The sequence below is a fragment of the Charadrius vociferus genome, unplaced genomic scaffold (assembly GCF_000708025.1).
Source record: "Charadrius vociferus isolate BGI_N301 unplaced genomic scaffold, ASM70802v2 scaffold181, whole genome shotgun sequence".
NCBI lineage: Eukaryota > Metazoa > Chordata > Aves > Charadriiformes > Charadriidae > Charadrius > Charadrius vociferus.
The window spans coordinates 301,164-320,317 of record NW_009646937.1 but is presented as its reverse complement, the minus strand read 5'-3'; the positions used below and the strand labels follow the sequence as shown (position 1 = coordinate 320,317).

The 19,154-nt window shown below is 35.0% G+C and overlaps 1 protein-coding gene across 1 annotated transcript in view; it reads right to left on the bottom strand.

Annotated features, from left to right (window-relative positions):
- The window catches only part of DGKB (diacylglycerol kinase, beta 90kDa), a 333,219-nt gene that overhangs the window by 262,259 nt on the left and 51,806 nt on the right, over positions 1 to 19,154 (bottom strand). The window contains exons 4-8 of the mRNA XM_009894935.1: positions 12,927 to 13,080; positions 8,530 to 8,670; positions 3,184 to 3,233; positions 1,706 to 1,780; positions 1,047 to 1,166 (exon numbers count right to left, since the gene is read on the bottom strand). Of these exons, the coding sequence (XP_009893237.1) occupies positions 1,047 to 1,166; positions 1,706 to 1,780; positions 3,184 to 3,233; positions 8,530 to 8,670; positions 12,927 to 13,080 (540 nt within the window). The remainder of the gene's footprint in view (positions 1 to 1,046; positions 1,167 to 1,705; positions 1,781 to 3,183; positions 3,234 to 8,529; positions 8,671 to 12,926; positions 13,081 to 19,154) is intronic.

Below are 19,154 nucleotides of genomic sequence, written 5' to 3'. Positions count from 1 at the left end.
AGTCTAAGTTTAGTTCAGGCTGTAGCAGTATATGGGGAAAGTAAATATTATCTATTATTTCACCTCAGCATCTGAAAAAGACTTCAGAAAAAAATTTAATAAAAATGTTTTCTATCAAATAACAGAAAAGCATTTGAAACATATGCTAAGATACATGTGCTCAAAATTAGCTCAGATACAGGACAGCAGGTGGCACTGGCAACACGCCAGTGTTAAAACAGCTGTGTTGAACTGGTATTAAATGAATCATATTACATCTGTCTTATCTTTAATGTGAAGTTGTAAATGTACAGAGCATAAGCTCTTCTTTCATAACATTCTATCCTTTGGTGTAAGTGTTCTCTTTGATACTGCTATTTAGTAGTTTATTCAGGTAGTTTGAGAGACGGAAGAACTATCTTCACAGGGATTTATCATGACAGGACAAGAGCCAACTGGCAATAAATGCTGCAGAAGAAATTCCATCTGCACCTAAGAAAAAAGCTCTTTCCCTTGAGAACAACTAACACTGAGGGAGGTTGGCCGCAGACCTGGTAGAATCCACCTCACTGGAATTATTCAGGACTGGGCTTGACAGGGCCCTGGATAACTCAATCTGCAGCCCTGCCTTTAATAAGAGGCTGGACCAGGTGATCTCCAGAAGTTCTTTCCAACCTAGATTGTTCTAGGACTCCATATGGTTATGCCACACAACACAGCACCATGCTGAGAAGCCTAGACACTGCTCCAAGCCAGCTGTAACATACATATGGGCAGTAAAACGTTCTTAACAGATAGCACCGTAGCTAGGAATTAACAATATGCTGTTAATAGGACAAATTATTCAGCTTTTCACAACTTCCCGCTCCACAGCTGGCTCCTTTGGTGTTGCTTAAAACATGCTAATGTACCTCTGACTTTGAAGACACACTTATGTTCTCCGCATGTCATTCTGCCATAGTACAAAAAAAAAGAAAAGTAATTCTTTATATAGGCAACAGAGAAACTAACTGAGGGCCACAGCTGACATGCAAGCAGAAACTTGACATTTTTGTGTTAATACTTACATTCTCTAACCCAAGGAGGACCAAGAGTGGGATTGTTGTCATTCCTCCCTGGATCCACTCTTCTAGAGAAACAGTGCCATCATGATCATAGTCAATTTCTTCCATCATTTCATGAAGGATCTATACAGTTTAACAAAAAAATCTCATAAATTCCATATTCTAATAATGCACAAAGGTATGTGCAGATCTCCAATTCCATCATCGACATGTACAAAGCAAGGAAAATATTATTTGTATGGCACTTGTATTAAAATGAGTACTGATAGTTCAGAAAATGAAGTGTCATATTCCTGTTTACATTTTATTATCACCTAAAGGTCCCAAACCAAATTGTGTCCCCTTGTGTACTTAATATATACAATACAAATAAGAGGTAGTTACTTTTCAGAAATTTTCAGAGACAAAGCAGTTGTGTTATAAAAGTTACTTACAACATATACTGAAGAAAAGCCTTAAACTGCAGCAAGAATGTTTCGCAGATCAGATTTAATCAGAAAAAGACTCATACAAGTGCTAATTAACAGTGTCACAGGAGAGCACAGACTATTATTATTTCTATCTTACTAATATATAGAATCACATGCTGACATGAACTATCACAACATGATTAAACGCCATCTCTAGCAACATTAAAAACTTGTGATGAAATGGAAGCTTACTGGACTCAGTTCAGTAACATCCCATTCAAGGTATTCTGCAACATGCATCATTTGAGCAATGATATTTTCCAGCTCCTACAGATGAAAGAAAAAGAACGATAATATTTAATGAAACATTATAAAGACAAATTCTGCTGCAAGTAATTTATAATTCAAACATATTGCATTCAGTGACATTGTTTCATCAATGTTCCTAATGAAATGTCCTTTACGCTGGAAGTTGTGCACTCTTAGGTGAATCCGCTTCACTAGCAAAACATCAAGCATGGACCGCAAAGCATGCAGGGAGGTGAAATGCAGCCCCACAGTTAAAGGACAGCCTCTGGGTTGAAAGCAGTAATAGATTCTTCTTTCCTAGTTGTTCATTCAACCATTGGTTTCATGATCTGAAGTCTGCCCTGCGATATAATGATGTAAGGTCCTTTAAATTCCAGCACCCTAACAAACTACTTTTTTGACAGCAATTGTATAATTAACAACTTTCTAATGGAAATAAGGCATAAAGTGGGCAGTATAAACTAATACAGACATATTTCCTTACCATTACAGTGCTGTTATTTTCCTCGATCGCATATCACTAGTGCTTTTCCATATTCATATATACAATATGGTTTGTAAACACACTCAAATGCTTATCTAGAACCATTCTGAATTCTCATGTGCATTTATTATGCGTTAATTATCTAATTAATATTTTGTATTGCCTAAAACAATGATACAGTATTTACTTTATACTGTTATGTAATTTAGCTTCTCTATTCCCCTATCACTTATGGGAATCACTTCCTCTTCTTTACCAATTCACTCTATGCTGTCTTACTTCAGTGAGATACAAAAGAAGAAGGAAAAAAAAAAAAAGAGAAAAAAAGAAAAAAAACAAGCTGTCAATAAAATACTTAGTTCTGTTAGCTAACATTTACAAGAAAAAAAAACTTACATTTTTAAAAATGATTGCTATATTATGTTTTTTCTTCAAATGTTTGGTTGGGCTATTCCTCAAAACTTTGTTTTTAATATTGGTCCTCCATTCTTAATAACAACATGGAAGTTCTGACATCTCTCCACATATATCCACTGTGTGACTCTCACACTTTCCCCTTTTAATGAAATTTTTACAAATGGTGCTTTCATACACATTGCTCAGCAGCATATTAGAATTTTAGGAATCATATTAATGTGTACAGTACATATAAGTACAGTCATACAGTAATATGATTAAAAATCAGAAGACTATAGAATAGAACTCCACAACAGCAGTGCCAGCATTTGAAAATTTACACAGTTCTAGAAGCAGCAGTTTAAAGGAAAAGAAATCTCAAGAGTTAGTTTCAAAATGGGTTAATTTTTATTGACTATAGTTTATACTGCTTCTGTTAATTAAGGATAAATATAAACTTGATTTGGATTAATGTAGTTTTGTATAGCTTTTCCATTATGACATACTCTTACAATGTATTAAAATACATAAACAACATTACCGAACTATCCAGGTATCCATTCCCATCTGTATCATATAAGCGAAACATAACTATAAAGGAAACAAAAAGAGAAGGAAACTCAGTTAGAAAACATAGTAACAACATTATTTCATTAAAAAAACAAGCAAACCTAACCACAAAACAATAAACCTGAGTTTCAAAGAAAGGACAAACATAAACATTTTCCTTTAACAATCACACTAACTGTAGACCCACCAAACACTTCGTATTATGTGAGAGGTTCACTCAGCGACTACCCTGCCACAATGCCGCCAACGCAACATATTAGCGGGACAGTGCAATTGCACCTTTTCCACATAATCACTCCAACAGCTAATTTGGCCTGTAAAAAATTCTGATTCCTCCTAGAAATGATCTGTATTCATGGTACCCCCAAAAGGCCTTTCTCTGTCATCTCACCAGACATAGGATAACACACAATTAGTCGGGCAAATGTTGGTAAGCCTGCTAAAGTTACAACGCTATCCTACTCCTTTGGTTGCAGGTATTGCTATTCAATAGTGATACTGCTTTAGAAATGCTTTCTGACCAACTAAATGAAACAGAGGATTATTATTTGAAGTACCTAATCAGCCAAATCAAACAATAAACATTCCTCACAGACTCCCAGCATGACTTCTCCCAGGACCAGACTTGCTTCATCGATTTGAAAACGTATTCCCAACATTTTGGAGAGCTACCCAGACAAGAATAGCTGCATTTTGATAACATCCAGAAAGAACATACACCTTCAAGTTTGTATCATCACTTGATTCCAGCCACAAGAGTGGCTATGTCCACCATTATCAAGATATTTCAAAGCAGCTTAAGTCTACTGACCATATACTGCATTAGATTGCAAAGCAGAAGGAAGCCTGAAGCTCTGGCAGGAATATTGGTAAACTGCTACAGATGAAAACCAGAAGCCCATGAATACCTCACTCTTTATCTCTACTTTCTGGGACAGTTTGTCAGAGCTCTGAAATCTAAACACCATCCCCTTCAAAAGTACTCTTTTTCCCCCCCTAGATCTATTTTCTAAGGAGATAGAAGAGAGCCCATATACAGGTGCTTCCAGGACACTGTAATGCCTTCACTGACAGCAAAAAACCAAGCAATCTGCTTACAAACTGTCTTATCAGATATCTTTGGAAACATAACATATGACCTATTCATATGACCGTATGACACAGTGCTTAGTGACATGGTTTAGTGGTGGTTTTGGCAGTGTTAGGTTAATGGTTGAACTTGATGACCTCAAAGGTCCCTTTCAACCTAGACAATTCTATGATTCGATTCAGCAGTGAACAATCCCACCACATTGGATCCACAGCAAATGCTGTTACAGTCCAATTCTGCAAGCAAAGCTTATCACGGTTTTCAGGAAACAATATAATGAGAAATGAGAGGAAATCCTTAGCAATTAGAAAGTAAAGTTCAGAAAGAATTTGATTACTTTTTACTTACAGCAAAACATATTTAACTGTTATATAGATTGGTTTGCTTCTCTTACATCCCCTATCTTATTCCCAAGTTGATCACCTAACTGTGGGGAAAACTGGTAAGTACTATACCACTTCAGCAGTTTTTGCCACTACATCGCACTGCTCTTAAGAGCTGTAATATTAGATTGAAGATATTTACTGTAGTACATTGTTTCAAGCTACAAAGGTCCATTATTCATTAGTTATAGGCTAAGAAAACCTATAAAAATATCTTTATTTGCCTGTGAATTACATATCAGAAATGTTTCAGTGTAAAACAACAGTTAATGCTAAAAGCCACCAGAGATTGCTACTGCCCCTGCTTGTACGCCTTCTACCAAAGCTGCTCAGAACACGACAGCTAATATTAACTGGCAAAGGTACCAGTAAGCATTTACTGTTTCCATAGGGATGAATCACTAAATCACTCCGTGATAAAGTTCAAATCATTTGGTTCTCCTGCCTCCTCCTCTGCAATTGTAATACACTGGCTGAAAGAATGTTCTACAGTTATCGTGAAAGCAAGTTTTAGCATCTCCTTGATCTTTACCCACTCCTGAGAAGTAGTGCTTACAAGTTTTTTTCTCTTTTAGCATGAATCAGTAGTTCTAATCGGTCATTTAAAAAACAGACATTAGCATAATTATAACTGTTTCACCTTGGTAGCAAACAAAGTCTCTCCGATTACATATGTGTTGGTTAGTGAAAAGGCTCAATCTGTGCTCTTGGCTAGACTCTGAAAAACTATGTTACTGATGTGGCATGCAATCTCTTTTCTATTCATATCCTGCTAAATATTCATGTTCTTGCTGATTTACATACTCAAGGAGAAAAAAAACAACAAGAAAATTAGAAAAAAACTGAACAAAAGTTGTGACGCAGACTACAGAGCCCAAGTCAATCTTTTATATTTCTTTTCCCACCCTCTTATCTGATAGCACTGATTGGCCACTCAATTTCTATTACTAGAATGCGTACCTTTTGTAAACAATTGGCCACTCAATTTCTATTACTAGAATGCATACCTTTTGTAAACAAAAATGTATTAAAATGAATTAACAAGATGAGATCAGTTGCTGCACTGCTGTACTTTCACCTGCAACCTCTAGACTTCTAATCTTGCCTATGACAAAAGCGGAATCCCAGAAATTCCAAAAGTTCAAAATTATGCCCTTTTGAGAAGAAACTGGGGAATTCATTCTCAGAAATACATGCACAAACAAGAGCTGAATGCACTTTCTATTTTCACCAGTGCAAGCACTTTGAAAACTGTAAGGCTTGTCACTCTCCACAGAAGCCTGAGTGTCCAAGAGCTGTATAGCATCACAAAAAGACAGACTATACCTAATCATATTACTGCAAAAATACAAAAGAACAGTGTGGCATTCTTGAAGCTTCTGTTGGCATGGAAAGAACAGAAACATAACCTGGAGATAAGATCCTGATAAGATAAACTGGCAAAAGAAAACCCCACAGCTCCTAATTCTTGAAGCTTTTGTTCATAATAGTGGAGAGAAGTTTGAGTACTGGTAAGCATCTTATGTTCGTAAAGCTATGGTACCTGTGGAGGTCATATACTTCCTCCACACCATTTATGTCTGATGCCCTTCATACTGCCTCCTGGCATTTCTCTGAACAGTTTCACAAGAGATACATGTCTGGTGTCCATGGTTATACTGATAAAAAACACATACAAGTTGAGGAATGGGTTGTGCTGATAAAGCCTCATGTGAATGCGAGCTAATAACTTTTGCTGTTGAGGTCATTAAAGGAAGAAAAGTTGAGCTATGAAACACCACTGTTCAATTCTTAGGAAGCACCCTGCATATTTACAAGGGGTCTTTCTTACACATTGAAGAATCATAGCGTGGACACCAGCAAGCAAAGCCTGGTACATGTGAAAACAACACGGAAAGCCGAACAGGGTTTCTATGGATCAAGTCTACAGGTTGAGCCAAAGAGCATAAAGGTATTTAATAATATAGATACTCCTTGAACTATTTGCAATATGACCTTAAAAAGAGAACTTAAATTCTTCCAATGTATCTCTGCTAGGAAAGTTTGGGATATTCTTTATATTCAGGTCACATATAGTTTATGACTAATAGATATTGTGAGCATGTCAAACAGGTAAGGATCGCAGTGCTTAAGACCTCTACAAATCCTCTGTTAATAGGTTAGAGAATCCATTCAGCTGCTGGAATATTTGTAAATCTATGAAAATCCGTAGAACATACATATCCAAAACCTAAACACTATTTTGTCTTAGTGTACTTCATCTTAAAACATCCTCCAGCTTTTATCACGTTTTATTTGAAAAAACTGCTTCCATGTTCTGCTTGTCATGAATCAAGTTTCCAAACACAGCTATGATACAGTCTTTCCATTTCTTGTCAACAGAAAAAAAATATTTTGAGATTAGTATTAATGTTAATGTTGGCAACTCTGAAATAAGCTATCCTTTCTTCTTCCACTCCACTGCTACTAATTTATAATTTATCTTACAGTCACAGGACATACTGCTATAAAATTATTTCAGACAAAGGGTTAAATTATACTGTTAATTTTTAAAGACAATTCAGTTAAAATCACCAGGGAATTCTGCACACTAATGGAACAAAACAAGACAAAATTTTGACACAAAAAAGCAACAGTATGTGGTGTATTTCAACTCTGTATGACAAAGTAGGAAAATAAAACTACGTAATAACGATGTCCTTAATTATATGTAGTAAGTGCAAATGATCTTGAATATATAAAACATGTAGGCACCATACATTTATCAGATCAGGCTCTCTCACTCCTAAATCATATAGATCAGTCTTTTGCCTGTGCCAAAGTTCCTTGCAGGAAGTTCAAGGAACGTCTCCTACACTCAAACCATCATCTGCTCCTCTGGCTTTCCCCCTTTTCAATGCACCATTTCCTGACACCAGGGCAGGCAACTGAGCACCGTTTCATGCTATGGTTTGTGCATAGAGGTCTTCACAGCTCTGATAAGCCTTGCATGACTTGCTACCACGAACCAGCTATTATATTCTAAGTTGAATTCAAATCTAGGATCTTAGTTTTCCCCTGCTTGTGTTCTGAATGCACATTCATGCATACATTCTTATATTTTAATCACATGATACCAAACTGGTATTACCAAATTTGGGGACAGCTTCTTATAAGCTTTGCTGAGGCAAAAGTATTGGTGACCTTACAGTACACAGTTGTCATTGTAAGCTAATTACGGGTAATGAAACATCGAGATACTTCAACAACAGGCAGTCACGTAACCTTGTAATGAATTTCTCATTCCGGTTGAAGCAGGCTACTGTTTGCATTTCCTATCATATTGAGTATTTCCTTCCCATACAGTATTACAGCCTTCATCCCACAGCTCTTTTATAGACAGACCAGCTATGTATATCAAAGTATATTCAGTGTCAATAAGGACTATATGATTGGATGGACTGTTTATCTAACTGGAAAACCGGCTTCTACAATTCCATAATAGGGAAACACACATTTTCCTTCTTTTTTTTTCCTGATTTGCAGATCAAACTCTCAGTTATTTTTTGAACAGGCAGAGGTGTTGGGCTTTAATGAACCAGGCCCTTAATTAAAAAGAACAAGTAATTTCTAACTATCAGTGTCAAACACTCATATGTGTAATTTGAACCAGGCCCTTAATTAAAAAGAACAAGTAATTTCTAACTACCGGTGTCAAACACTCATATCTGCAATAATGGTCACCTAGAAACATGTTTTTGTAATGCACCTACTAAAAACTGAGTCTTAAACTCAGAAAATTTAGAAACAGAATTTTTGATGTCTTGTTGAAATAAATATATAAAATTAACTTAAAAGAACATACATTCTAGCTTGTCTTCAGGTCTTCCTCTTTCTAGCAGTGACAAATAGCAAACGATATCTTTCAGCTGGATCATGTCTGGCAAATGTAAGTTGGCAGGAGTAGGAGGTCGGGATGTAGAGGTACCTTTGTTAAGTCTCAGACCTGGAAATAACACACAGTATTTGTTACTCTTCACATATGATGTAAGCAGAAAATGAAAACATAACTCTTGCATACGTGCACCTACATTTTATGTGAATCTCAGATGACTTCTTAATTTAAATACAAATGTGAAGTTTTAAATAATTCATGTTCATAATTTATCCAGCAAACACAGAATTAAATTGTTAGTGAGGTTTTAAAATATCATGCAGGTAAAGCAAACTGCTGCAAAAACAAAAAAAAATCAACTATGGGAATGGCATAACCCTTTTCTGTGTTGTCAGAGCAACACTTATTTAAAACATGGAAGCCTCAGCCACTGAATACTATGGAAATACACATATAATTTAAATAATAGTCATAATAATTGCTCAAACATTGTGATCAAGTGCAGTTCCAGTGTACCACTTGGAATACACGTTTCAATACTGCCAAACTTTTTGTTTCAAGAGAACATCAATATGATCAGTCCTGACGCTACTACTAGAATCTGCAGGACCAATAAATACAGGGGAAAAAACGGGCAAGCACAGGAGAACACACAGAAAGCAGTAATAAAGCTTTCTTTAAAAGTATGTTACATTTCTCACTGACTTTAGTGATGTTAAAGATGAAAATTTACAAAAGGATTTACTGTTCTTAAATATTTTCTTTAACTAATTCAGAACAGATTTGTCATTGCACACATAACCTGCATATATAATTTCTCTCATCCACTTGTCTTGGACAAGTTAATAACTGTAGCAAATGGAAACAGAATTCTAGGGGGTATTTCCCTCCCTATTTTTTATCTTGGAAAACTTCATTACAATCTGAAGACGTTTTCAAAGGTCTACTGATGTACACACATTAAAAAAAATAACTTCAGTAAATAAGAGCAAATTTGCATGCAGAAAATATATCTTTGAATCAAGATCGTGTTCATGATTTCAGACAGATAATAAACATTGAAAGTAAATATTTAAATGAATAAGATTTAATAGGGAAATATTCTACTAAATGAGCTTGCTTGTCAGTTAAGTGTCCTTAAAATTAAGACATTATAAAATATTAATCAATTAAGATGCTTGCTTTAATCACACAATTTACACAAATCATTCACATTCCAGTTTTAAGTGAATCTCATGCACAGAATAAAAAGTGTTATAAAGCTTGGAATAACTCATCTCAAAAATGCGTAGTCCTGAAATCCACATGGAAAGGCATACAAATTTTAAGGTATCTTTTAGCTTACCATCAGTTGCAAGGCACACGTTAAAAGTATTACTTCTTAATCAGAGGTTTAAGAGGGGTGGCTGCAATGTGCTGACTTACAGATGACTTACAGTGCTGCTGCTTACCTGGCATCTGTTTCCATCTCTCTTCAGAAACCTTAACTGAAAATAGAATTTATAATCAGACATGAGTGGACAAAGAGACACTAAGTAAAAAATGGACACATACTAGAGAGATTTATGAACCCTGCTACTTTCCTTGTGATCGTCTCTAGGTCTCATGTACCTTTCCACTTTCCAGAAGAATGTCAAATGTTTCTGACAAATTTATTTCCCAGTATGATCAGTTTTTTTCACTATTGGTAATATTTAAAAATTACTAGGGAGCCTAAAACAAAGGTTTCCGTAATTTTCATTTGCACATCAAAATATACCAGCGCACACTTTTTCCCTTTAAATGCTACATATTATAAAGATGTAACACCTAGTTTAAATGTCATGCAATTGAATTACAATACGAACACTATATTTTCAAACACAAATAACTCTTGCATGAGGTGAACAGAATTGGCTCTCTGAACATGCTTTGGATATAACAATTTCTCAAACAGCCCTTCTGGTATTACACTAAATACATATGGAAGACAACTAATCTGGTCTCACATTATATTATTTCTAAAATCTAAACAAAAAGATGAAAATTAACTAAAAGCTGGGAAAAGTGAGTGAAAGAGAAAAGACTTTTAGGAGGTAGCATTAAAGTAAGAAACAGCATACAGTTTAAACAACAATGATAACAATAACAACTATAATAATGATTTATTTTTTTTTACCGCAACTAAGAATAAAATCTATCAGAAAGAATTATAGTGAAAGTGAAGAAAGCTGAGTATGGCCTATACTGGGCAGAATTTAGATGTAAATCTGGCAATGACCTAAAAATAGCTTTATCATTTCTACATATGAAGTGTCAAAAACCATACAAATGTAACACCAGAATGATAAAAGACGATTAAATAGTAGTACTCAGACAACATATGTAAAAGCACAGCATAATAAATAAATATGCACTACTAAATGGCAGCTGCTATCGCAGGCTGGCAAAAAGTGTTAAGCGTAAAAGTTTACGAATTTTGGTGGCTGGTACAGTGCATGTTTATTGCTGATGCTACTCATTGATGAGAACAATGAAAACTTCAATGAAAAATTAAAAGTAACAAAAGCAGAAATGAAATTGTGCTACTGAGACTTTATAGGCAACAGAATCTATATCCATAGTTGAAAAAAATGCAATGCTGAATATTTATGACATCCAAAGTATACCCTGCAGCATACAATAAAGAATACACTTAGACACGTCCATAGAGATTCTGTTGCAAAGAACCTTTAAGGGCAAAGGACTGAATATCAAAAACCCATGAGAAAGTCATCAGAGCTGTAATTAGCAGCGGGTTTTGAATAGTCCACACAACTGATTACACCATAGTCTAATAAGCCTACTGCTCTGCATGTGGAACCCGTCTAGATAACAAACAAAAAAAGCCTAAGAAGTTGGAAATGTACTGTCTACACAGCAGGTATTTGTGGAAGGAGATGTGTCCAAGGCTGTTCTGATTAGAAAAGATAAAACAAGTTACCTGAAGAATTAAATTCAAATAAAAAAAATAATTTATATGAAGAATCATACCCTCGATGTGGTAAGCAAGTTTTGCTATCAGAAAATTTACTTTTCGGTTAAGTCTAATTAGAGTTAATGAGCATTATATATATACATTATAATATAATTGATGACAATAATGTAATATTTTTGTTTGTTTGTTGTTTTTTTCCAGGAAATATAAAGCTAAGAAGTGGAAATGACAGGTACTGTGAACTTAAATAAAGAAAACTAACTGGAACCCATCTATTTAACAGAGTTGAGAACAGCATGCACTAAAACGAAAAAGCAGGTCAGACTCAATGGGTGATATCTGAAAGCCTACAACTAGTATTGTACACTGAGGCATCTATGGAAATCTAATGCTCGGTATCTGCAAGAAAAGCCTACATTTCAGCTAGTAGCACTTGTATCAAACTCACAACTTCTGGATGAGTTGTAATATGAAGACCCCTAATCTTCATATAAAGAATTCAAGTGATTAAGTACCCATCAAACCATTTGGTAACTTGCTCTAAGCACTTGATTATCCCACCTGTTCGAAATATGCAATTTATTTCATTAAATTAGTCTAGCTTCCACTTTTAGCTACTGGATTTTGATAGAGTTCACAAACTGCTAAAGTGCTAAACCAAGTATTCAAATTTAGGAAGGTAACCTTAAATTTCTTCTGCAAATTTTCTTTAAAAGTTTTATAAATTTTTGTAAGCTGTCAGTTTTTAACACTATTTTGCATGGAAGTATTTTAACATGTTAAGTCCTCTGAACTCAAAATCACTTTTAATAAAAATGTTCAGTTTATCATGAAAATTTCAAACTGCATAAAAGAACATCCTTACATTGGGAAAAGAAATACTGCTAACACTTATAGGACATTTAAAATATCAGTAGCTGATAAGTATGTAGGATTACTAATAGCAATATCACACCTAGACAATCAAGAGAAGCAGCAGTAACGGCACAGAAACTGTAGAGCACCAGCAGGAGCCTCCTGCATGAAGCTCTGAAGGTTTCTAAGTGCTTATACAGTAGAGTAGGCAAAAAGATTGTGTAACCATAGCAATCTGATTAGCATTAACATGACAAAGACTGTCCACTTGGTGTCTCAGCTGCATCATTATTGTGAATTGAAAAGACGAAGCCATTTAGTTTCCACTTCTTTTCACAGTGTTCATTGTTCACGATTGAGTTAGTTTCTTCAATTTCACAAATATCAGAACAAAAAAAGAAATCCATATAGTTTAGAATTCCATATATTTATAGCTATTAGAAGTAAAATAGCAGGGAGAAGGAACCTTCACCTCTTATATTAGTGATTTATTATTATTTATTACTATTTATTTTTTTTACTATTATATTACTATTTATTATTATTTATTACTTACCTCCAGAAAGGTGCTGGGGTTTGTTTTTTATTAACGGGCTGCAGTGGGAGATTTTGTTGCTAAATGATGTAAAAAGATGCTCAACAAAATCATCTGGTAACTCTGCCTCTAGAAAAGTCTTCATGAACAGCTTGAACCCCTCTAAATCAATTGTCTAGAGTGAAAAAAAAAAGAGAAAGAGAAAAAAAGTATTTTGAATTGTTCATTTTGCAAAAACTTGCATACTAATCCATCAAATAATATTCTGTTAACAAAAACTTTGGACTGTCTTTGAAAATATTGATATCTGAAGATACAGCCTGGCATACCCATTCTTGAAAGTGACTGATTATTGAATTGAGTGTTACTTTGAAAACTCACAGTATTGCTACAACAGCCCAGAGTCAATTCAGATCACTTGTATCAGGATCCCGAAACTTAGTTCCATGCTCTCTAGTTTCTTGATTAGAAAACGGCTAAACAGCACATACAAAAGCACAACCAAAGGCACCTATGGAGCTCACAGGGATGGACACAGCGAGTCTTAGCTTTTCCCGTAATTGGGCAGACAACAAGCAGGGGAGTCTTGGATGCATAATTCACAGAATTGAAGGCCTCCTGTCTTTTCCTAGGTGGCAACACGTTTTGTTGTTATTTGTCAAAGAGAAACTAACCACTCTGTCTTAAATAGGTTCTAACAGTCAAATAAGAGAACTGAGACACGCAACATAACTTACAGGGGAAAAAAAAGTTGTTGATTTGAAACATTTGCCATTTAGTTTAATTTGGGTTTGCTTTTGCCAGCAAGATAAGAGCTGGCTGAACAATTAAACTTCATTGATGATTTTTCCTGGTAAGACAGCATCGTCTGTTTTGAGCAATAAAATGAATCATAGAATATCTAAAGTTGGAAGGGAACCATAAGGATTGAGTCCAACTCCCTGATCCTCACAGGCCTACGTAAAAATAAACCATACAACTAAGAGCATCATCCAGATGCTCCTTGAACTCTGACAGGCTTGGTGCCATGAACCCTTCCCTGGGGAGCCTGTTCCAGTGACTGGCCACCCCCTCAGTGAAGAAACTTTTCCTAATGTCCCATCTGAACTTCCCTGACGCAGCTTCATTCCATTTCCTCGTACCCTATCGCTGGTCACCAGAGAGAGGAGATCAGCACCTCCTCCTCCGCTGCCCCCCTTGAGGAACGTGTAGACTGCAATGAGGTCACAGCAATGTAAAGCATTATGATCCCATTTTATCCTGCTAATATACAACTATTAATGGTAAAGTTGTCCTGAAACATATCAAGAGAGCTTAAGACAATTTCAGTTTATCTCAAAAATAACTATGACACAACTGCATACTTATCAATTATGCTACTCTGTTACATATTGTGATTTTAAAACAGTTTATCAGTCATTAATCTGAAAAACAGAGGGTTACTGTCTTTGTTTCTAGATCAAACAGGACAGCAACTTTTCACCATTAAATAATTAAGGGATAAAGCCACATTATATCACAAAAGTGAATTGGAGATATTTCCCCACACCTCAGGAAGACTCCATTTCTCCATAAAAAATGCTAGTGCAACTCCTTTAGTTCAGCACAGTGAATGCAGCACTAGGAAGGAAAAGACTAGAAAGAAATCAGCTTGAAACCATGCCGGAAAAAGAAAATTGAAACTAAATTTTCAAAGTGCCTCAGTGACTTTGGAATGTGAGTCACAGTATAAATAATTTTTACAATGACTTTAATATCATTTCAACACTTCAGAGCTGGGATTTCTTTATTCCTGGCTTTTTTTTTTTTTTTTTTTTTTTTTTAAATATTTAGGAGATGTAGAAATTTTATGTCCACATGAAATAAGGTGTTTCCCATTAAGGTCAAGACCCAGCTGCCTCAGGGTAAAGTTTTAAATGCGTATCACTGTCCTCACAAGGGACCAAAGTCACAGATTGCAAAATTTGACTGATCTTGTACAAATCGTTATTATTAGGAATGCAAACTTGGCAAGAGGGTATCTACGCTGAGCTTCTAATCCAGAACACCTCATTTGAGAAAGAAGGTCAGTGAAACCAATAAAACACTTACCTACTGAACACCAAAATATCAGACTGAAAAAAAATTGCCTCCACAAGGCTCAAACTGGGTGTAAAATGGAAATAATCAACTTGGACATGGACTCACTATCTTTATCTCATTACAGGGTTTCAGTCACTCAGCTTTGGCAAATCATACAGTTTCACCCATGCTACAACCGTTATGTTTTTTCTCACTATTTAAGTCACCGACATCTAATTCACTGTTTATAAACTATGAAACCACAATGGCAAAAGGATTAGTATCAGCATCCAAGTAAATCGGTCATTACTTTACACTATACAAATGTATTTTTTATCTGCAAGCATAACAAATACATTAATCACTAAATCAACTGTCTTTAACAATGTGAAATTGCTTTGTTAGATTGTTCGTTAATGCAACGTGTCTTAGCTATTTCACTAAACTACATACAAGAGGAATAACCAAGTGAAAAAGGAAAACAGGAAAACAAATTATAATCCCATTTAAGTTAAGGTTTATGAATGAACATGTAAAATATCTCTGTATTACATAAAGCTTTTCTTTGTTTACCTTGTCTGTGGATTTTATGTATATACTGCTAAAAATATTCCCTGAGTTTAGAGCTTAGGTTTTTAAACTGCTGCCTGAGAGACATTGGTCCACCAAGCTGCCAGCAATAACTAAATCCCTATTGCTACATTTTTCCCATTTATGGGCTCATAATTATGTCTGGGTAGAGATTTGGATTAATAAATAAGGTTAAAATTACATGTGTCCTTCTTCCTGAAGACTCTTTTTCTCAAAGATGTTCAAACTTTTAAATATTTTTCTTTTAAATATTATTATTTTAAATTATTTTAAATATTTTTAAATATTTGTCAGACTATCATCTACCACAGTGTCCTCCAAAGCAAGTGTTCCAAACTGCCCTATATTTTCTGGCCAGGAGAGACAACAGATATCAAAATAACACATGAATTGGCTGCCATGTCCATTTACTGTACTTGAAACCCTGACTGCCATTGATTAGGGTGCTCAGCAAAGGAAAAAAGAAAGTGGGTGCTTGTTCTATAAGGTTGTTCTACAGTCAGATTTCTTCAGCTGGAAGTGCTTTATCTTCTGCTTTAACGTCCTCTGTGAGCTCTATTCCCCAAGGGAAGAAGCAACATTCATATAACCCGAGTTCAGATGTTGCACATCCAGAAGCTTCTAAATGATGCTGAAAGTTAGTTAGGAGCTGGTAAGTGACTTGAATATGGATTGGAAATGTTTATAATAGCCCAAAATGCAGATGCAAAACCACATGCTGTATCAAAAGAATGTGCAACAACAGTCCTGCCTCTAAAGGATATCCATACATAAAGCTTTGTGATTAGATTCTTACTTATATGAAAAAAAACCCCACAAAATACATGATTCTAATAATCCCATAGCTGAAAAACATTTTCTAGAGGACCTAACATACTTATCCCATAGCTGAAAAACATTTTCTAGACCTAGGTGTAGATTATCCTATTAGAACTGAGCTCTAAAGTAATGCAGTCGTTTCTGGAAATTTGTTTTTGTAAATGTATATACAGTAAATAACAGAACTGAGCTAGACTACAGCCTACCTAGGCATAGTTTAGATTATTCATCTAGCTTTCCAATGAAAAAGGGGTGAGCTTTCAAAAAAAGACTCACTTCAAATTACTTTCCGTGCTTTGTCATCTCTTTCTCATTGTAATATACATAAGCCATCACGTAACTGCAGAAAAATTGAATAATTTCTTGAAAGAAATACTGTGAGGACCACTATAAAAGACTTATGAGTATTATCACCAAGTAGAGGTTTTAGTATTGAGTATGGTTCATTTAGAACAGAACACTTAAAGATGTAAAACATTTGCTCAGCCTAATTTAAAATAACTTTCACAGAAGAGAGAACAACACACAGTATTATGAGCATTTCTGCAATTATACAGTATTTTTCTTTTTTCCTCATGGAACTTTACCCTTCTAAAATACCAAAAATGCTTCAGTAAGTAACTACCCTTCCTCTAATTACTAACATTTCCCCCTAGCCCCAGCTACTTTTCAAGTGAAACACACAACATTTCGGTAACCAAAAAGACAAAAAAAAGAAAGCAGAGGACATTAATTTTCCACATTAACATGGATCATGCTCCGTCTGCTATGTAAACCAAAATATCTTCCTTTTAAATCTCACTGTCATACCAGAATTTCTCAGATAAAAAGTTCAATACATTTTGGTATGGTTTGAAAATAATTTATTTCTGTTAATGAATTCACAAGCATTAATTAAACAGTTCAGATCAATAATATCAGAATAATATATAAGCCATAATGGTCGATGTTGTTTTCTTAAGCATGCAGGCTAATTGCTTAATTTTCAACAGTTGCTTGGCTTCCAGAGGCTCCCCTTGAATTCAAATGAACCTGAGAAAGAAGGATTTAGCATTTCAGAAGGCATTTTCCATGATGTTTCCCAAGTGAGGGGATGAGAGTGTGAGAGGATGTATCAGACTGACTACAATTAACCTGGCATATGAATTAATTCAGTCCATTTCACAAGAGATTATGAAGTCATAGGGAGATTATGATCACAAGTGCAGGGATCTCAGGGAAAATTTTCAATAGGGAGATATATAAGGACATAGTGGAAGCAGTCAATAGTGATTCAGAGGAACATGAAAGAACTTTCAAATCATTTGGCCTAAATCTTCTGAAGAGGGGCAGGGGAAAAGAATAAAAATCTGTGCTGTTTTAGCTTTGATTCATATAAAAAAGGTACCAAAAGCCTTGCCTGTAGGTCGCAGAAAGGTTAAGTGTTCTTATATTAATCATATGTGACTGGATTCCTCTTGTCCTCCAGTTGTTAAACAACTGATTCACCAAGTTTACTGGAGCTCCTTTTCTTATGTGTTACAAAAATAAACTTGACAAAATAAGACATTATAAACCTTCATAATCTTCTATATTATTGGCTAATAAAACTTCATTTAGTAATGAAAAATGTTGATATAAGCCCAGAGAAGTACACATTTAAAAACACCATCGTGTTTTAGCTAATTTATACCATAAAATCCATATAAAAATAATTTTAGTACTATTTTTAAAAGCAGTTCTTCTTATTATAATTTCCCATTTATTGATTTTATCAATGTTTCCAGTTACCTGAAATTAAAAAAATGGTATATAGCCACCCTGGAGAAAAGGAAAGGAGAAAGAACAGAAGGCAGAAGCAAAACTGCAGTTTTAACTTTTAAATTCTTTTTAACAAATAAAATGTGTCAACCATTAAACATTTTTTAGTTTTTCTGAAAGCAAACATGAAAGTGGACTCACTGCAGAGGAAAATTAAAAATATGCATTTTTTTTTAACATCATAAGTTGTCAGGGAAAAATCCATAACATTTAATTGACCATCCACAAAATTTCAGAATTAGTCTCAGCATTGAACTGCCAACAAGAACTTAATCCATAAGTATTGTTTTCCAGTAAGCTCCCCCAAAGAGATCCATAAAATAAACTGAAAAAGAAGAAACAGACCAAAGTTTATAATAGTTCTAAATCACTGAATGACTACAAAAAGAAGGGTCTGGATTTACCCCACTGCATCCAACTATGTAACACAACAGATTTAGAGAAAGGCATTCTAAGGTGTCTCTCATGCCTTTATTAACTGTGCCCATTCATTAATACGCTGTGACAAGGCATGACTTTTACTTCACAATGTTGTGCAAACTAAAAAACCTCTGATTCGATTTCATAACTGTAAAACCAAGCAGCTAATTACTGTCTAATGAGAACAATATGGGTCAGTTCAAAAAAGGAACAAAGATGCCTAAAGCTGGACATCGGTATTATATTGATGCCCATAATCATACTGGGATCTTGAAGGACTCTCTCAAGTGCTGTTAATCCATAAAGCACATATACTTAGATTTTTTACTTTAGCTTCCTAAGGTGTCCACAGACTTGTTTCTGAACATGAACAAAATATTATGGTCTTCACTGGATTGAAGATTTCATCATTTGCCTCACACCTAATAAAATTAGGGTATATAAATCTGTGTTATCAGGTCTCACCATACATGTTCACAAAAAAGAAACCCCATCTAAAAAAGAGAGACTGTGCACCAAGTGCAATAGAGACTACCATTTCCTTTTGAAAGCACAGAA